This window comes from Colossoma macropomum, unplaced genomic scaffold (genome assembly GCF_904425465.1).
Source record: "Colossoma macropomum unplaced genomic scaffold, Colossoma_macropomum, whole genome shotgun sequence".
NCBI lineage: Eukaryota > Metazoa > Chordata > Actinopteri > Characiformes > Serrasalmidae > Colossoma > Colossoma macropomum.
In genome coordinates, this window is record NW_023494785.1 from 40487701 (window position 1) to 40508467 (window position 20767).

Genomic DNA, 20767 nt, shown 5'->3' on the forward strand with positions numbered 1-20767 from the left:
TAGTGATGTCACAAACACCAACACATTTACATACACCCACCTATTCTCCCTACAGTAGTTTAGCCCCTCCCATCCATGCAATCGAATCACCACCTTCAAAAACGCTACAACACGATGCATTTTTACACCTCTGCATTGTGAGAAAATGAAATTAAAGGTCTGGAAATCTCTCTCTTCCTCCCCTCCTTCCTACACTTCCTCCTTCACTCTTCCCCCCCTTTTCCTCCTCTCTTCCCCCCCCTCCCCCTCTTCGTAGAAGCCCATGTTGCCAGCCAAACCAACGCTGGCGTAGTCGCAGGCGCCATCATCGGCGTCCTCCTCGCCCTCCTATTGTTTGGCGCGCTCATCTTCGTCCTGGTGTCCCGCAACCGCCGGCAACAGCAGGGTTACCGCGGCAACGGCAAGGCGAAGGCGGAGCCCTACGACTCGGTGGCCCGCCTCTTCGGCTCCGGCAGCAACAAGAACGGCACCAACGGCAACAACGGCAACAACAACACGCCCATCTACCGAGGGGAGCCGGTGCTTTCGGAGAAGGCGGCCAATCACAGCATGCACCCATGCGCCCTGCTGGAGACCACGCCCACCGCCCAGGACATCCTGCTGAGCAGGGAGTTGGATGAGGCGGAGCGCAGAAAGTTCGACGAGCTGGAGGAAGAGGACGAAAGGTACGATCACTTCACGGCAGGCGGAGCCATCCTGCAGCTCCGCCCACACAACCAGGACATGGACGGCGGTTACCTAGACGACGACATGGAGTCGCAGAGGGACGGATCCGTCATCTCGCGGACTGCCGTCTACGTGTGAGGCGGGAGGAAAGAGGGAGAGAAGGAGAGCTAGATAAGATGGGTGGAGAGAAGGACGAGTGGACCAACTTCCAAAGGATTATTTTTTTTTTTTCTTTCCTTCTTTTAAGATTTATTCATTGCTTTTATTTCTTAAACAAATATGAGACAGAATTAAAGCCTGGATGGATGGATAGATGGATGGACTCATTACTTTATTTGGATAAAGGACGGTCACAGGATGGAGGGAGTGGATGGAGAGCGGAGACTGGAAATAAAAGAAGCGATCTGTGGCTTAACACTGTACTTCCTATTTACAGCGATGGTCGTCATGGAGACGATTTCTGAGAGCAGACTTTAAATGTGCACACAGCATCATATGTAACACGTACGTTGACAACGAAGGCTGTGTTTGCGTCCACACTGTGCTGTGGTGTAACGTAATCAGGGTTTGCTCCATTTGTTTTCATTCGTTTATTTCCTCCAGTGGTGAGAGCGCGTTTCATCAGAACTTGCACTCTTTCGTCGTTCTCCTTTCCCTCGCTTTCTCTTGCTCTCAGTATCCACTCGCTGTGAGCTGAGGTCTAGATTTGGTGCTGTTAGCCAACCAGTTAATTGCACACATAATAATCTTGATCTCAGCCGCTGCAGTTTGTTGTATTATGTGAAGCCAGTGCATTTTCAATGGCAGCACCATTCAGCAAATTAGAGTGCTTTGAATGCACTTTTGCTAAATTGCTATGCTAAGTTACGACAAACCCCATTATAATGAAGGCTGCCGTGTGAATGTGCTGCATATGTGGCATAGGGTGGGCATCATTTTCTTTTTTCTTTTTTTTTTTAAACCTAATCTTTAATTGCTGTATCTATAGCATGCAGTTGATTACCACCGGCCACAATTTCCCTGAATTTAACAAAAAGGCACAAAACCTGAGCTCACTTCTAATTAGGGGCACACGCTGATGGCATATTCATTGCTGGACTGCAATAACTGCACGAGAATATCTGCATTTTACTAATTTCACTGTATTGATAAGCCTATAGAAATAAATGATATATTTTCTGCAATGCTAATCCAGGTAGTTTCGCTTTCTTCATTTTATAAATATGCATGTGTCGGCATTGGCAGATATATAAACAAAAATATCAGATATTGGCATCAACCCACAACTCCCATATCGGTGCATTCCTGCCAACACCGAAAGACTAAGGGCAGTTGCTGAGAGAATTAAAATGGAAGCCAATGGACAGTTGCAGAAAACAGACTTAAAACAGAAGCCAATGGGCAGTTTAGGAAATCGCTTGCAATGGCAGCCAATGGGCAGTGTTGGAAATCAGACTTAAAATGGAAGTCAGTGGACAGTTACTGAAAACAGACTTAGAATAGAAGCCAGTGGGCAGTGTTGGAAATCAGACTTACCCGCTCCATTTGGAAGTCAATGTGCATTTGCTGAAGCACCTGACTTAAATTATGAGTGAGTTTTGAATGGTGTTTGCTAAGTTTGGGGAAATGCGTCTAAATTATTGGTGGTGGTAATGGACTGTATGCTACAGCTGCAGCAGATGGAGATGGGGTCAAAAAACGTTGGAGTACCCCTTTAAATCCATTGACCTTTCAGCTTAATAGAACAACTTTCACTCTGCTTTGAATGCACTGACCACTATCAGCAGTATTTTGCTTGTGAATCACCGTCATAACACTTCAGAGTTACGTAGTGCCTATAATTCAATCTTACTGCGTTTAATAATCACAGTGTCACAATATCACCGTCGTAATCGCCCCTCTAAAGCATGCAGTGAGTCAGCGAATCAGTGAATCATTTTGGAATCTGTCTTCTCCATCTGTAAATGATTTGCGCTCGACTGGCCGTGCCTTGATGACCTCATTTCCCGTCGTTAACCCTTATCGCGGTGTCAGATCTCGCGCGCTCTTTTAATTAGTCCCGATTGGTTTGCATTTTTTAGTGATTCGCTAGTGAATCATTCCGTTTGTGTTGAATCACGACCAGCGAATCGCACCGTATTTGGCTTATTTCAGAGTTCACCCCTGAGTTAATGGATGAATGGATGCATGAACTGATTGACGCCAACTGTTTGCGTATTAGCTTTTATTTCAATCCCTATTATCTCTTGCAGTTACAGCTATTCTGCCCTGGAGGTCCTCATGAATTTATTATTTGACATTCAATAAACAAGAAGGAGAAAATTGATGTATACGTTGTGCTGGAGGGGGTCGTTTATGCACATTTGATGATCAAATCTTACTTATTTATTCGTTCCAGGGTGGTACTTCTCAGTGGTAGCAACCATAGTTCAGCTAGGGATAAACCCCATTGTAGTGAAGGCCGAAGGCTGTATGTACTGGACATGTGGACGTTCCTTCTTAAAGGAACAGTGCAGCGTTTTTCAGTGTCGTCTTGTATTTGCTGTATCGGTACCATATGGTTAATTACCACACACAAAAATTCCCATGAACTTACTAGAACAGAAAAACCGTTGACTTAAGATGTACTTACAATGGAAGCCAATGGGCAGTTGCTGTAGCATCTGCCCATTAGCTTCAATTATGTCTGTTTTAAGTGAACTGGGTTTTCTGTTCTTTGTTTTTATGCGTCTAAATTATGGTCTGTGGTGATCAGCCATATGCTGCACGTACGCAAATGAAGATTAGGTTGAAAAACGCCGAAGTATAGAAAATGATGGTAATCACTGCATTGAAATGGCACATTATCACTAATCTGACATGGCTAATGAGTCTAGTCCGTATTTATAAACATGCATCGCAGATGGTTGTCATGGCTGCACAGTTAAATATATCCATTCTTTTACACGTTTAGTTTTATATCTGTTCATTCTCTGCACCCCCCAACACACACACACACACACACACACACACACATTTATCACATGGTTGAGGGTGGAAGCTTGATAGAACTGTTCTCTGAGCAAGAGAAAGACCGAGAGAGCGAGATCGTATGTATGTGTATATACATATATAAATATATATATATATATATTTTTGGTGTGAGGTGTCTGTATGCAATATATGTACACATTTTATTTTTCTTACATGAAAAAATGATCCTGTGATAAATGTCTATACTTCTGTATATTGTAAATAAGAAGTTAGATGGGCTGATCATGGAATGTAGTTGCAATTGCCCACAAAATCTGTCACGTGAAACCAAGAAGTGAGCTGGTTTAGGATAAGTGAATCACATGGACTTCAAAACCCACAATCCATTGCACAAGTCGAACTGTTTCTCCAAGATGTAGTAGCACTGTAGTCGTTTTAAAGGGGAATTTCCACATAATTCAGAGTTTGAGGGATAAACAAGGTCAGTCAGTGGTTTAATGTGAAATGGTTGATTGTAGAGACTCAGATTTCTTTACAGTGGTGGTGATAGGAACCAGGGGTCGCCATGACTACAACACAAATATAGCCATTTTATTTACCGTCCAAAACCACCAGAGAACCGACACGTAATGTTGATGATGGTTAATTAGCGGCAAATATGAAAAAAGAACCATTTCTGTTTTTCTAAAGAACCGTTTTTGTGAGATGTTTGGCTATGAAGAACCTTTAAAGGTTAAGGGTTAACTTTAATGGTTCTTGCTAGAGCCATTACTTTTTTGGGGGTTCTTTAAACTTTAAAAAGGTTCTTCACACTCACAAATCTCATTTACAGAAATGTTTCTTTAGGAACCCAAAAGTGGTTCTTCTGTGGCATTGTTCAAAGTGCTTTAGATTTCCTAAAGAACCATTTTTTGACTGTGTAGAACCTTTTAAAGGTTAAGGGTTAACTTTAAGGGTTCTTGCGAGAGCCATTCTTTTATGGTGGTTCTTTAAAGATTCTTCACACTCACAAATCCCATTTACAGAAATGGTTCTTTGAGAGCCCTAAAGTGGTTCTGTGGCGTTGTTCAAAGAGCTTTTCTTTTCCTAGAGAACCGCTTTTTGATTGTGAAGAACCTTTCAAGGGTTTGAAGAACTTTCACATACTTTTCATGTGGTGCTTCTTTAAAACTTTAAGAAGTTCCTTCACTCGCTCTCATTTACAAAAACGCTGTAATTCTGTGCTTTACGTCCACTGAAGGGTTCTTTAGGGAATCAGAAGTGGTTCTGCTGTGGCACTGTGTGAAGAACTCTTTTTGGCATCTTTATCTGTGAGTGTTAGGCCTGCATGTCTTCTTTTACAAATGCGTTTTAGGCCAAAACTTTATCAAAACTACTGTACAACAGTATCTCAGGCATCAGCGGTGTAATGACTTGAGGGGGCTTTTAGAGGTGGACGTCTGGTTTCTATAACCACCACTGTGAACAGTTCTGACTCAGCAAGCTTCTCCAGTTCAGAGCATTTCACCAAACCTCTCTGAATGACTCTGTTTACGCCTTAACCACTTAATTATGCAGAAATGTTGAAAAACTGGTGGAGTCTCCCATTAAACCTAAGTAGGCCTACATACAGTCACAGATAGGGCCGCATCCACCTTACTGTGTGTGTGCATGAGTCAGCGTGTTAAATGGTGTCTGACTCGAGGGCAGTGAGTTATTCCTCCATCCTTCGAGCGTCTCTCTCACACACACACACAGCGTCTCTCACACACATTTAAGCTGGCCAACACACACACACAAACACACACACACACACACACAAACATGCTCCTGTAAATCATCGTTTGTCACACTGGCTGTCCTTGAATCTATAAGAACATCCTTCTCCACAGTCTTCAGCCACAGCGAGGCATGCTGGGTAATGTAGTTTTTCAGGTTGCACCTCAGCAACATTTTCTATTCGTGTGGCACCATGTAGCACAAATCAGTTCCTAGAACAGACACCATTTCCACTTTAGCTTTGAAAAAGCATCATCAGTACACATGTACAATAATTCAGACTTGCTACTACAGTTCTTAGCTACTCTAATGTACTTTTTGATGTAATTATGTCCATTTTTATGTCATACAGTGTCAGAAACCACACAAGCAAGTCTATTAATAACTCGACACAGTTTGAGGCGAATCTGTGGTGATTCAGGAATGCACTTTGCTCAGTGCTAACAAGTGGCTATAAGCTTTCATTACTTAGCTACATTAGCCTTGTAGCTCCAGAACAAAACTACAGAAGCAGACCATCTCGACTGATTAGCTGCAGCTGGAGTAAGAGGGAAAAGTGTACGTTTAGATTTTTGGTTTTCAGTGTAACCCAGTTTGATTCCTGACTGGAAGCTCAGTCAGACGGGAATTAGCGCTCTGGGGCTAAAGCGGTCCTTCCACCGCTCATTAGCTGGAACACGCTGACCTTGTGAAGGACGGGACAGTCTGAGAATATTAAGGAAGCGCTGTAACCTCTTCGTTTGGATTTTCTCCACGTTCGTTCTCAAAGCTTTCTCTTGATTCATAAAGCTGTGTTTTCCTGTTGGCTGGATCGTTTAGGGAATATGTTGCCTTAGCAAATGACATAATGCTGATTGCTGGCCACTAGGCTAACAATTAGCCTTCTTAATGGATGAAAACAAAGTAAATCAATGAAAACAAGTAGCCAACTCTGATGCTATGCTAAAGGAAATTATGAATTAAATGAATTATATGTGAAAGGCGCAGGTCAGTCACAAAGGCTAATGTTGCTAAGCATAAATGAAACGAACAGCCACCAATTAAACGTTATACAAGTGAGACCATGATAATACCTGGCGACCAGGCTACTATTAAAGGAAGTGTTCAGTTTAAAAAGATGGATGTTGCTAACAGTAAATAAAACAATTAGCATTATGTGAATAACATCAGGCCAAGTTCTCAAAGGAGACTGTTAAAGGAGTTAAATCAAAATGGCTAACGTTCCCAGACAGCGAGCACATATCGGTCCGCTGGCTTGATAAGGTCAACACCCCACTGACTGTTTGCCACTGCTGGTCCACCCTCGGACCACCCAGATTACTGTCCTGCATACAAGCGCAAAACGTCAGTGAACCACCAGCTCTGCTAACGGCGGTCCACTGTCCTCTTGCTATCATGGTTGCTAATAATGAATAAAAACAAACAGCCAAAACTTAGCATTGTGCAGATGACATGGTTCTAATTTCTGGACACTAGGCTGCAATTAAAGACTAGTTCAGTCAAAAAGGCTAATGTTGCTAACAGTAAATGAAATTGAGTAGCCAACTCTTATGCTAACGAAATTGTGCTAATTCCCAGCCACTAGGCTACTGTCAAGGAAGTGTTCAGTCAAAAAGGCTAATGTGGCTAAAAACAACTGAAAACAAACATCCAAAACTTAGTGTTGTGCAAATGACACTGTTTTAATTTCTGACCATTAACCAAAAGTTCAGTCAAAAAGGCTAATGTTGCTAACAGTGAATGAAAATGAGTAGCCAAATCATATGCTAATGAAATTGTGCTAGTTCCCAGCCGCTAGGCTACTATTAAGGAAGTGCTCAGCTGAAAAAGGCTAATGTTGCTAACAGTAAATGAAAACCAACAGCCAACACTTAGCTTCATACAAATGCAGTCATGCTAATTGATGACAGGATAAGGAAGAATTCAGTCACAAAGGCTAATGTTGCTAACAGTAATGGAAAAAAGAAGAGCCACTACTGAGCATCATCAAGCTAACTGCTGACTTCTAGGCTACTGTTAAAGGAATAATCCAGTCATAAAGGCTAACGTTGCTAACAATAAATGAAAACGAACAGCCATTTATTAGCTTTATGCATTGCTAGCTTCTACTCACTGTTAGCCTGATTAGCATGTTTGGTCCAGCTATTTCTTGTGAAGAGTCAAAAGTGAGGCATTGTCCAGTAGGAGAAGGATGTTGTTAAAGGACATTCCTTCTTTCCGACATTCCGACTTCATCGAGAAATCCTGCTTTACGGAACAGCGGATCATGTTCGTCACATTGTTCCGTCGGCCTGATGTGTGATTTGAATCGAGGCCTTAAGTGTCACTTGACCGAACGAGTCTCTCTGTACATAGTATAAATATATACATATAAACATGTGATTAAGAAAAATAAGGCTGAACAATTGATGTCACATTTTTGTGTATATATATTATGTATGTATCTTACAAACACGGAAGCATGAAGGACTTTTTTTTTTCTCTCGTTCTTTGAATTGAACTTAATTTTTAATTTTTTTTATCATCTTGTCAGTGCTTGATTAGTGCTTTTTTTGCTTTTTCAGCTTTTTGAATTTGAGTGCTTTATCGTTGCCTGTATATCTCATGTGTTTCTGCTGTGAACTTCTGACACCAACTTCACCATCACTGTTGCATTTTAGTCGTTTTTTTAGGGTTCATTTTGGTGTCTGTGTAATATTGTTTTTTTTATTATTATTATTATTTGGTTTGTAATTAAAGTCTTTCAGAATTTTAAAAACGACCTCGATGTGCCGCCTCGTTGCTCTGCAGCTCATTTTCTCCCTTCAGCAGCTTTCTCGAATTCTCAAAACGGGCTGTGAAAGCAGGAACTGTGTGATTTTGATGGGAACCGCGTTATCACCTGTCACGGGTAACCCAGATACAGCTGTCTGGGACTGCTAATGCTTCTAAATGGGCCATTTGAGACGAAACCCTTTCAAAGACAGACACGTATATAAACAGTTTGCTTTGTTCCTTCAGATTGGAGCCTCATCGTTATCAGTTAGCGACATGCTAATAGTCCTTTAGGTCTTCTAGAGATCGTGGCTGTACAGTGTGACACTTTGCTTGCACTTGCACCTAAAAATATTCTGAACAAAGATAAATATTAATGTACTTGTGCGTTTGCGGTTCTTCCCTGCATATCTGACGGTTCTATTTATAAACAGAACAGTGTTTGTCAGCATTAGCCTGTCTAAAATGCTGATTTCCTTTGCTGAAGGAAATTGATTGAATTGTTTACCTTGCTAGCACCAGTGCTACAACCTAAAAACCTTGGTTGTACAGCCTGTTTAATCTTGGAAATATGACTGTTTTATCTTGTTATTGTGATTAATTCCATCGCAATGTGCTTTTCTGAGTAAATAATGGATGTTATCAGTACTTTTAGAACACTGTATCATAAAACAAAGACAGATTTAGGCCCCTTATAAAGCCTGTAAACAAAAACGACTGTGTCTGAAACTGAAGGCCACTTTCTACTAGGCTACTATTAAAGGAATAATCCAGGCATAAAGGCTAACGTTGCTAACAGTAATTGAAAGTGAATGTGCTGCATATGCTGTCTTTTTGGTCATTGGACTTATAAGGGAACATTGTTATGAAAGGACCCGCAACCAAAGTGCATAGCGCTACGTTACGGCATCACTAAGACACCCACAGCTCACTGCTAGCTGTTAGCATTTATCTATGTTAGCGTTAACCCTTGGCGTCTTTCTTCCCAGGAAAAAACATACGTTTAAAAAGGCCAGCATAATGAACTTTTTAACCTTTTCAACTCCTTGAGACCACCGGTGGTTCCAAAGCGCACTTTGTCATATTCTTCATAACTTTCATATTTCATAAGCTACATTCTAAAGGTGGGGGTCGTATGAGAGCTGTAACTGTCTTCTTTCCAGTCAAATAGATGGGTGATATAATTTTAAACCCTTATAATAAAAGAAGCTGAACTCAGATTTTTTTTTTCTACTGAAAGTCGACCCTTTTTTCCACAAATCTGGGCTATAAACTATAAACAGATGGCGTCTCTTCAGTGATCTGCTCTGTAAAAATTATTTTTATAAAAAATACAAAGAGCGTCTAAGATTTTTGGCTTTCAGCAGTAAATTGTAAGCATATGGCAATATGTGTGATCATACAACACATGTTCTGTTAATTTAAGGGGAGCTTTTACAAAAAAAATAAAAACTTACATTTATTTCATGCAGTTACTGAATAATTTGCCTTACGATTTGGTCATGTACATTCAGATGGACAAACCAAAATATACCCTCCAATAAGAGGTTAAATAAAATGTGATAATTTACATAAACATTTGCCTCACAGATAGCAAAACAAATGCACTCAAAAAAATCAAAGCATTAGCTTACCTTGAATATTAGCTTAGCTTGCAACCGAGTAGATCGTTTAGCTTGCGTTAGCCAAGTTAGCAAACAAATGCTGAAGAGCTACTTGTTCTCATATGAAATAAAATACTAAAAGAAGACAGAGTTGTTTAGCTAAGATTAGGGCAATTTGGACAGCTAGCTTAATTAAGCTGTGCTAAGATACTGTTCTTTTAGTATTGTATTTTATTTTAATACAATTCCTGCTGAAAACAGCACAGACCAACATGAATTCCATGCTAGTTTAATTCAAAGCACACCAGCTATGCTGGTCTGTGATGATGTTTTTCTAGCAGGGAGGTATGGCTGGTCTTTATTATATGTTTGCTAATTTAGTTAATGTAAGCTAGGTTGCAGCAGACAAGTTCTTACATAAGCTAAATTAGCTAACATAATAAACAAAAATATTCAAATGAAATAAAATACTAAAAGAAGAATGCGATTAGCTTGGACAACCAGCTAAAGCTGAGATGTGAAAAACTGGCTTGCCCCCCTGCTATAGTCATTTAAAAATGCAATAGTTGGATGCTTAGAAGTAAATATTAGAAATAAACCGAAGTAAAAGGAACTATGATTCAATTCTATTAAAATAGGCTGTAATTCAATTATATTAAAAATAATGTTATTTTAACAGCCACTGTACAAACATGTTTACACAGCAAAATGCAGATATTTTGTTTTAAAAATAGTTTTTATTTACAGTAAGATGAAAGGTACGCTAACAATTTTATGCCAAAAATAAAATCACAATCACAAATTTCTCACTTTTCCCAGTGCCAGTGCGGGGATTATAGGAAATGTAGGTAGCAAAGGACACATCTACTCTACCTTCAAAAAAAATATGGCATATGTTGCCATAAAATGCTTATCTACCCCTCAGAGTTAATGGTGCCTTCACTGACCCACTATGACAACCCCCATTCCACAACAGAAAAAAACTTGTTTTTGAACTTTACGCTGGTAACAATCGGGATGGTCATTTTCCACTTTGGCCTGCAGAACACAACTTCCATTATTTCCAAAAACAGTTTGAAAGGTGAACTTATCAGACCACAGCACACATTTCCACTTAGTGTCAGTCCATCTCACATGAGCCTCAGTCCATCTCACATGAGCCTCAGCCCAGAGAAGTCGGTGGTGTTTCTGGATGTTGTTGATTTATGGCTTCTGCTTTGCATAGTAGAGTCTTCACTTTCATTTGTAGATGCAGCTTCGACCTGTGTTTACTGAAGTTTTCCGAAGTATTCCCAAGCTCATATGGTTGTTTATTTCAGAAGCATGTCAGTATTTAGAGATTTCTCCAGATTTTCGGAACTTTTAAACAATGTTATGGACTGTAGATGGTGGAATCCCTTAATTCTTTGCAGTTGTGCGTTGAGGAACATTGGGCCTCATTCACTACTATCTTCCGAAGTTTTTTCTCAAATTTGTTCTTGAGAAAGTCCCTACGTCGGATACATGACGCGTTCCTAAACTGCAGAATTGTTTGGACCTTTGTGCTCTTGAGTGTGTGTAGATTCTGTTCTTACCTAAGAACAAACCCCAAATAAGAAAACATTGGTGAATGTTTCCTCATTTAAACTGCATAAGTGGGTTTTAAGAAATTTCTTCTTAAGAACGTTTGTTGAATGAGGCTCATTGTTCTGAAACTGTTGGAGTTTTCGCAAAGTACCAACCCAGCATTCATGAATGCTTCTTCTATCCAATCATGATAGCGTCACCCTTACATACTCCTCTGTTGAAGGCGAATGCAGCTCGAGTGCAGCTTTAGCTTCACCTTGAGTGCCCATACGTACTCAGTGCTGAGAGGAATGTGGATCTGTTGTTTTGTTTTAGTGTGGCTGGGAGTGAAGCTGTTATCAGTCAAACCCAAACACACACTGGCTCCACTGGTTAAAGAATGCTGCTTTGTTTGAACTACAGATGCAGTCTGGTCAAAATTTAAACTCAAAGCTCACAAAGAGAAAAGGCCGGCTGGAGTGACTGTGTCTGTTTTTTCAAAGAAATCTGCCGGGACGTTTTTCCATATCTCCGAAGTTCAGGCTTTGAAGCTGGTTGCATTTTTGAAGAAACTGGTTGCATTTCCTGCTTCTCACGATCCAAAAAATCCCCGACACATTCAGTGATACACTGTGCAAAAGTCTAAGACCACCATTTGTTTATTTCATTGCCATTGTCAAAACAGCCATTAAGCACAATTTATTCTTTTTTCAAAAGCATATATCTAACAGTAAATTGCACTCAAGCCTCAACAACTAAATATAATCCATTTTCCAGTATTCAGTGTGTCACTCTTTGCCTTTGTTACAGCTTCCATTCTTTTCAGGAGACTCGCTTTCAAGAAATCTGCAGACACACCTCCAAAGTTCAGTCTTGGAAGTTGGTTTAGCTTTTTCTGAAGTAATCCGAACACACTGAGTGCGTTTACATGCACTCAATAATCCGATCATGATCAGATTTCTGCAGTTATCTGATTTTCGAAATGGTCATGTTAAAGCACGCTTTGATCTAGAAATCCGATCAAGAAATCGGATAAAGAGGCTGGATTTTAGCTCAGTAATCAGATTTCTCAGTGTATGTAAACTCTTACTCTGATTTCTTTCGTATTTCTCCGTCTACACGTGTGAAAACAGACCGGAAATAAGAGCAGCGTTGCCACGACATGGCAGCAAAACACTTTTGGAGCGACACTGAAACTACATGCGTGACAAAATGAAGGATTTGAATATTCTTCATCTTCTAAATGATGTATGTTCGTATTTTCAGGTAAACTGGCGCCAGTTTGAGTTTTACGTTACGTTTATGTTGCGTCGTCTTCTGTGAGTTTATTGGCTGGTTGCAAAGCAGAAATCTGATTGCTGCCTGACTCATGTAGACCTGGAGTTTCCCATTATCTGATTAGTCAAGTGTATGTAAACGCGTTGATCAGATTACTGACAAAATCTGGTTTTCTGCAGTTATCGGATTATGAAGTACATGTAAACACACTCATTGAGTGATGTTGAGGTCTGGACTGGACTCCTCTTGAGTGGAGCTTGATTTTCTCCTCTCTCTCAAAGATAAAAGCTTTCTGCTTATCTAATGGGGGCAGTTTTGGTGTCTACCAGGTCTTCCAGGTGGTTGTTAGGAGGCCCATTTTCTTTTAATCATTTTTGAAAACATTCTTTTAATCATTGTTTGGAAACTCCTGTTTCTTCCACCTATTTTCTTGTGACTTTCTCCTTTCTTATCCAGGTGGGTAATAGCCTGTGTGCAGAGCGCTGCTGGTGGCATTCCATATAAATGAAAGTAATGAGTGGCCACACCATATTAACGCGTGAGAACGAGATCCTAATGCGTTGCCATGACTTAGTAAGGCGTGGGAATGATATAATTAAGTCATGGCCACAACTTGGTAAGGCGTGGGAATGAGATCATGCCTTATTAAGTGGTGGTCAAGGCTTAATCATGTCATTCCCACACCTTACTAAGTTTTGGCCATGCTTTAGGATCTCATCCCCATGCCTTGCTAAGTCATGGCCACGACTTCATTATCTTGTTTCCACACCTTACTAAGTCATGGCCATGACTTAATTATCTTGTTCCCACACCTTACTCAGGCATGGCCAAGACTTAATTATCTTGTTCCCACGCCTTACTCAATCGTGGCCACGACTTAATTATCTCGTTTCCACACCTTACTAAGTCATGGCCATGACTTAATTATCTTGTTCCCACACCTTACTCAGGCATGGCCAAGACTTAATTATCTTGTTCCCACACCTTACTAAGTCATGGCCATGACTTAATTATCTTGTTCCCGCACATTACTCAGGCATGGCCAAGACTTAATTATCTTGTTCCCACGCCTTACTCAATCGTGGCCTCGACTTAATTATCTTGTTCCCACACCTTACTCAGGCATGGCCATGACTTAATTATCTTGTTCCCACACCTTACTCAGGCATGGCCACGACTTAATTATCTTGTTCCCACACATTACTCAGGCATGGCCAAGACTTAATTATCTTGTTCCCACGCCTTACTAAGTCATAGCCACACATTATTTTATTTATACGGGATGTCACCAGCAGGGCTCCGTACTTATGCTTAATATCTAAACTAAACAAACAAATATATAAATATATATAAATATAAATACATATTATTACATATAGGTAATTATGCTCACATACATGAGCCATACATTTGACTTCCTGTCCTGATACGGTATAAAAACGAACCTGCGCGTGTTTGTTGTCTGTATGCAGCCCACAGGCGTTGGGCTCACTGCGCGGCGCTCAGCTGTGTGAATGCATTAGCAGGTGACCCTGTTAGATGGCGACGCTGAGGCTAATAGAACAACAGACTTTCCTTCCAGAAGTAGCTCCGCGCCCTACATTCTGTCCTTTTTTCCCCTTCTCTCGCTTTCCTTTTCGAGTTGATGGGGTCAGAATCTGTGTGCTTTTGGCACACTTGTACATGTCACTGTCGATTGGAGTCGGAGGGTTATTTATTTATTTCTTCCTTTTTTTTTTCTCTGGCCATTTAGCCATCTGCCCGCTCTAATTGCTTCGGATTGCAACCTGGCGCGAGGACCAGATGCCCTCTCTCTCTCTCGCTCAGTCTCTCATTCTCTCTCTCTCTCTCTCTCTCTCCCTCTCTCTCTTTTTCCCTCTCTCCCTTTGTCTCTCCCTCTCTCTCTCATTCTCTTTTATTCTCTGTTCTCTCTCTCCTTTCTTTTTATAACTCATTTCTTACTGTCACTCATATTCTCTCATTTTCTCCATTTTTTTTCATTCTCTGTTATTCTCTTTCTCTCTCACTTTTTTCTTAGTCCATCTCTCCTTTTCTATTTTCTTACACCCTGTATTGCCCTTTCTCTCTCTTTTTTCTTTTTTTATTCCTCATTTGCTTTGTGCTATCCCTCACTCTCTCCCTCTCTTTGTCTTTATCTATCTCAATCTTTCTCACCCTCTCTGTTCCTCCTAAGGTGTCTAAGTCTCTTTTTTCTTGCACCTCTCTTTCATTTTCTTATTTCTCTCTCTCTCTCTTTGTGTATGTATGCAGAGTTATGTTGGAGTCATGATTTGTGGATAAACTCAACTGTGTTGATTTTTCAGTGTTGCTTATTTGCACTTATTTTTGTCTGGAATAAATTTCTTGGACTATTTTCAGATATAAAACTCAAAACTAGTTCTGTGTATTGTTTTTAATGTCTGTATTTCACCACTGTGTAAATAGGTCCTCCACTCACTTTTGTATATTCAGTAAAATTTTAAAAATGATCTGTTGTCGGGAGACGTTGAGTTCGAAAAATATTCAGTGGGCTGTGGTGGTGCAGCAAGGGGGCTATCGGCATGGTCATCTTTAAATTTTCCTTTTAAAACCACAAAACTTGCTATGGTGTCCCAGGTGGTTGCTAAGATGTTGTCAGGTCATTGCTATGATATCCGAGGTGGTGGCTAAGATGTTGTTAGGCCATTGCTATAGTGTTTAAGGCGGTTGCTAAGGTGTTGCTTTTCCTTTGCTATAGTATCCCGGGTGGTTGCTAAGATGTTGTTTTGCCATTGCTATGGGGTCCTAGATGGTTGCTAAGGTGTTGCTAGGTCATTGTGTGCTAGTATGTATGGTAGTGTGTATGTAAATGTCTATGAGGGTCAGTGTGAGAGACGTCCTGTGTTTGAACGAACGCTGTACAAAAACCATACATGTCATCGGTCCCAACAGCACAGGCCAACTATTCCCATGTCGGCTGTATGACCATACAAAGTTTAGTGGTTTCTAGCTCAAAATCTGCAGTTCAAAAAACTACGTAAAAAAGAAAAAAAAAACATCGGATAATAAATAATACTAATAACAAAGAACAACATGTTTGCTTTGTCAAACCAGCTTAATTAACCAACTGTATATTTGTGCAGCATTAACTTGTACTCTTCCTACAGGCCCTGTAGTTTTGTATTCTTTCCCCCCACATGAAGCTGAACTGATGCGATTTGGCCCTGCAGTCATGCCACTCCTGTCATCCGCTGCGCTAACAGTGGGGTGGACACACACACATACACACACACACGGCAGGAGCTCGGCTAAACTCGGCTTGTCTGGTCTTTCCCGGCTCCTGCAGTGACCCCGGGGCCGAGACATTATCTATAGATAACAGATAAAGAGCAGATCCAGCCCCGTGGGGGGCTTTTAAACCAACCGTCAGGTCAGGACTGATGATGGATTGGCTGGTGCTGGGGTTGTTACTATGACGATCAGGCTCCCGTGGCCTTTTATAGACAATGACATTTAAGGAGATGATTGGCTGATTAAGCCACGTGTCGGGGAGGGGGGAGAAGAGGCAATCGGTGATGATCCGGATGGTAACCATAGCAACACTGATAGTGTATAGGCATTGTCATTAGTCTGTATTGTCATTGTCACTTTTTATATCATTATGTAAAGGAATGAATGGGGGGAAATAAGCTGTTGTAAAGCCACAGTAGCACTAGAAATTTACGTTGTCTTGCAAAATAGGCGCGACCAAAGCTGGGCCGCAGCTCTGTTCTGGTGCAGTTAGCGAAGCAAGCTAACTCGCTAACCATAAACAGTAAAAACAGATAATTATACATATCTAAAAGCATAACACTGCACACTGAGTTGTAGATGTGCATGGTGGGCCAGAAAAATCCAAAAGTAAAGATGGTTTATCTATCTATTGCAGTGTTCCGACTGGATATCTTACTCTCTATGTGTTTATTTGTAGTGAGTGGTGGTGAAATGTTTAAAAGTTTGTGCTAACTGCTAAATTTTATGGCACATCTTTGTCCGGCAACAATGGCAGCAAGAAACTGATGTAGTAAACGTACCTGGTTTCACTCATACATGTTTAGCAATCTGAGGATTCTTCTCTAGGGCGCTGTTAGCACTCAGCCTTTTTTTCAACAACACTGTGTCCTTGTTTGTAGTCTTAAGTGTCCCCCCTCTTACCCATTATCATTGTGGTTTATGGTAGCAATGTGTAATCCTGTGTGAAACCGGTTATTCTGTTATGCATGGTTATTCAGCTGGTGTTCCTGTCCCTGTAAAAGGCAGAAGTAAATAATTACTGTAGTAATAGTGTGGTTATATTTAAATATACACACATGTTCATGAACCCTGTACAGATTGGACTGCTGTGCTGTGTCTTAGAGTCAGTGAGGCCTTTAAGGTCACTTTATCATAATCTGTCAGGTTACAGGCGCAAGCATGGAGCAAAAAACCCTCTATGGTCTCTCTCTCCGTCTCTCTCTCTCTCTCTCTCTCCCTCTGCGGCCGTCACACAGGATGGGCAGCCAGGATGACTGATGCATTGTGGGAGATCACCCAGCGGTGATGCACAATTGGCCCACTGCCACACCAACATGTGAGAGAGAGAGAGTTAGAGAGCATGTTCTCTCTCTCTCTCTCTCTCTCTCTCTCTCTCTCTCTCCTGCAGCTGTCTTCTGTAGAACTGGCACGGCTCAGCCCACCTGCAAAAACAGAGCAGCAGATGAAAGGGAGGAGATGACTGCGTCCACTCAGAGAAATAAACACACACACACACCTGGCCCTTTCAGCCGCTCCCTCACACACACTCACATAACCAGCTTCATCACTGGGTGAAATACCATAGGACTCCTGTCATATAGAATCCATGTTGCTGAGCACATTATGTAAGAACTGGAGTCTGTAGTCTATAAAGTACTGTAATACAACAACAACAGATAATAATAATAAGCTTTCTCACTTTCTAAAATCATATATTTATATATATATTTATACTTAACAAGGTTTTACAGTTTGTTGCTTGTTACTATACATTACAAATGTTACGTATATATATATATAGTCAGTGTAATCAGACTTTTTTCCGAGTAATTTTGGGTCATTTCTTTTGCTCCATTCATCATTAAATATACACACAAGGCAAAGGGCAACAGGCACTTTTTAATTATGTCGGCGACAGCAGCCATATGTATACACGACCCTTCATTATTCATTATTTTCTTTCAGTCAAACAGTATTTGAGTAAAATTTCCACTGACCATCCCAGTGTCCAGACTTCAACATCACTAAATGTGTTTGGGATTAGTTGAATTGTTAGAAGCAGAAAACGCAAAACCAACTTGATTAATGAAAAGAGAAGGCACAAAATAATGTTATTGATCATGATTAGCTACACTAAATTTTGAGATTGATAGCAATTAACTGCACAAAAGTGATTGAATGAGAGTAACCACACAAAATAATGTGATTGATCACGATTCACTACACAAAATGTGATTAATTGTGATAACCACACAAAATAATGTGATTGATCATGATTTACCATACAAAATGTGATTAGTTGTGATTAACTGCACAAAACAATGTGATTAATTGCGATAACCACACAAAATAATGTGATTGATCACGATTAACTACACACAATAATGTGATTCATTGTGATTAACCACATAAAATAATGTGATTAATTGTGATAACCACACAAAGTAATGTGATTGATCACTTTAACAACACTGAATGTGTTTGGGGTTGGTTGAACCAACTCCTAAGACTGAGCTTTGGAGGTGTGTCTGCAGATCAGAAACTGAAAGTGAGTCTCCTGAAAAGAATGGCAGCTGTAATAAAGGCGAAAAGTGAAACACTAAATACTAAAAAAATGCAATATTATGTTTTCCTGTTGAGGCTTCTGGGTAATTTGCTTTTAAATGAATGTAACTTTTTAAAAACAAAATTATTCTGATGAAAAATTAGCATAAAATTAATGCAAAGATATCGTCCTGGGATAATATTACCGAATATAAATTTCTTGAGCATTAATTCTTATTCAGTAAAATGAATGTTCATTATTTTCAGAGAATATAAATGACTGTTCGAGTAATTAATATTCAGTAAAATGAAAGCAGGTTCGTTTTTGTTCAGGGTTAAAGCTGATTAATGTTCATTACGCACCTGAATTCATCACCATGGGGTTTTGATTAATACAGCGCTAATGAGATGTTAGCAGATTGGTGCGGTGGGGATTTTTGTCCATATTCACTGATATGTGTACACTTGTTTGGCCACTCACTCCCTTCGTTTTTCTCCTTTCTGTCCTTACACTCCTCTAGCCCCTCCCTTTTTCTCCGTCGCTGTCTTCCGGAGTGGTGGTGATGAAGGGATGTGGATGAATGAGTGTGGGATGGGCTGAAATAATCTGTCTGACAGCGCAGCAGAGCACACTCTCTCTCACTCACTCACTCACTCACTCTCTCTCTCTCTCTCTCTCTCTCTCTCTCTCTCTCTCTCTCTCTCTCTCTCTCTCTCTCTTTCTCTCTCACTCACTCTCTCTCTCTCTCTCTGCAGTCTTTTCTTACACTTCTTTGCTGTTCTTTTCTGCTCGGCTAGCTCAGACTCGGCCCAGACAGCAGAAAGATCAGGACTGGACACTCCGTCCCGTCAGATCGTCCATAGCACAACACCACCACACTGCGCTCTTCTGCAGTGTCTACCACTGTATCTATATCCACTGCATGACTGAAGCTGTGCCTTTTTCACTATAGGGGTGGGGGGGTAAATATGCATTGGTGTGAAGGCAGCAGTTCAGGTGCATCAGTTTTGGAATGTTAGAATCCAATATAATTGATTATTGGCTATTATAAAGGAATAGTTCCAGTCCTAAAATCTGATTGGCTGAGCCGCGTTCGAAGCCGTTGTAAAATCCACTATATACCCACACATATGACCACCTCACAACAACTGAACTCTGAAAAACCCTTCTGCTGTTAATGGATTAATCTGACTCTAACGCTGATCGCACGGAGCACCGAGTGTACTGATGAACTGAAGGGCTGAAAACTTACGTTCTTAACTAGAACCAGGCTGGTCAGCGAGCTAACAGGCTAAAAGAGCCAACAGCCTAAACAAGCCCATCATTAATATCACAGGCTTGAATTAAAGTACTTACGGGATGATTACCTGTAAAACAGCGGTATGAAAATCTAAGGAATGACACCTGAATGTCTTACACACTTCAAATGAATAAGACATATGTGATTAATTGAGATTAGCTGCACAAAAATAATGTGATTAATAAAGAGTAACTGCACATAATAGCGTAAATAATTGTGATTACATAAAAATACTGTGATTCATTAAGAATTACTACACAAAATAAGGTGATTAATCAAGATTAACTACACACAAATGTGATCAGTCAAGAGAAATAATGTGATTAATCACGAATAAGTACACAAAAATAATGATTAACCAAGATTAACTACAGAAAATATTGAGATTGATAGCAATCAATTGTACAAACGAGTGATCGATTGAGAGTAACCATACAAAATAATGTGATTAATTTTGATCAACTCCAAAAACATAATATGATTAATTGTGATAACCACACAAAGTAATCTGATTAATCGAGATTAACTGCACAAAATAATCTGATTAATTTTGCTTAACCACACAAAAAATTGTGATTAATCACGATTAACTACACAAAATTGTGATTAATTGTGCTTAACCAGACAAAATAATGTGATCAATCGTGATTAACTAAGCAAGATAATGTGATCAATCATGATTAACTAAGCAAAATAATGTGATTAAGTGTGATAACCACACAAAGTAATGTGATTAATCGAGATTAACTGCACAGAATAATCTGATTAATTTGAATTGAACTGCTCAAAATAAGGTGGTTAATCAAGACTAGCATAGAAAATGTGATTAAATGAGAGTAACTGGATGAAATAGCGCGATTAATTATGAGTAACTACACAGAATAATGTGATTGAGTTTAACTGCATGAAGTAATTTGAATAATCGAGATTAACTACACAAAACTGCGATTAATCGAGAGTAACACTTTTATCGTTTGACACTTTTCGGTCATCTGCTGCTCACCACACATGAACAATACACTACTGTCCTCTCTCTTCACACACACTCACACACACTCACACACACACACACACACACACACACACACACAC

At 40.1% G+C, this 20767-nt stretch overlaps 1 protein-coding gene across 2 annotated transcripts in view; it reads left to right on the forward strand.

Moving 5' to 3' along the window:
• The window catches only part of si:ch73-22o12.1 (nectin-2), a 112121-nt gene that overhangs the window by 57455 nt on the left and 33899 nt on the right, over positions 1 to 20767 (forward strand). Inside the window, exon 7 of one of the 2 annotated variants that reach the window (XM_036594816.1) lies at positions 257 to 8158. The exons of the other annotated variant lie outside the window; for it this stretch is intronic. Coding sequence (XP_036450709.1) covers positions 257 to 804 — 548 coding nt within the window. The 3' untranslated portion in view covers positions 805 to 8158. Of the gene's footprint in view, positions 1 to 256; positions 8159 to 20767 lie in introns of those variants that run through there. 2 annotated transcript variants of the gene reach the window in all.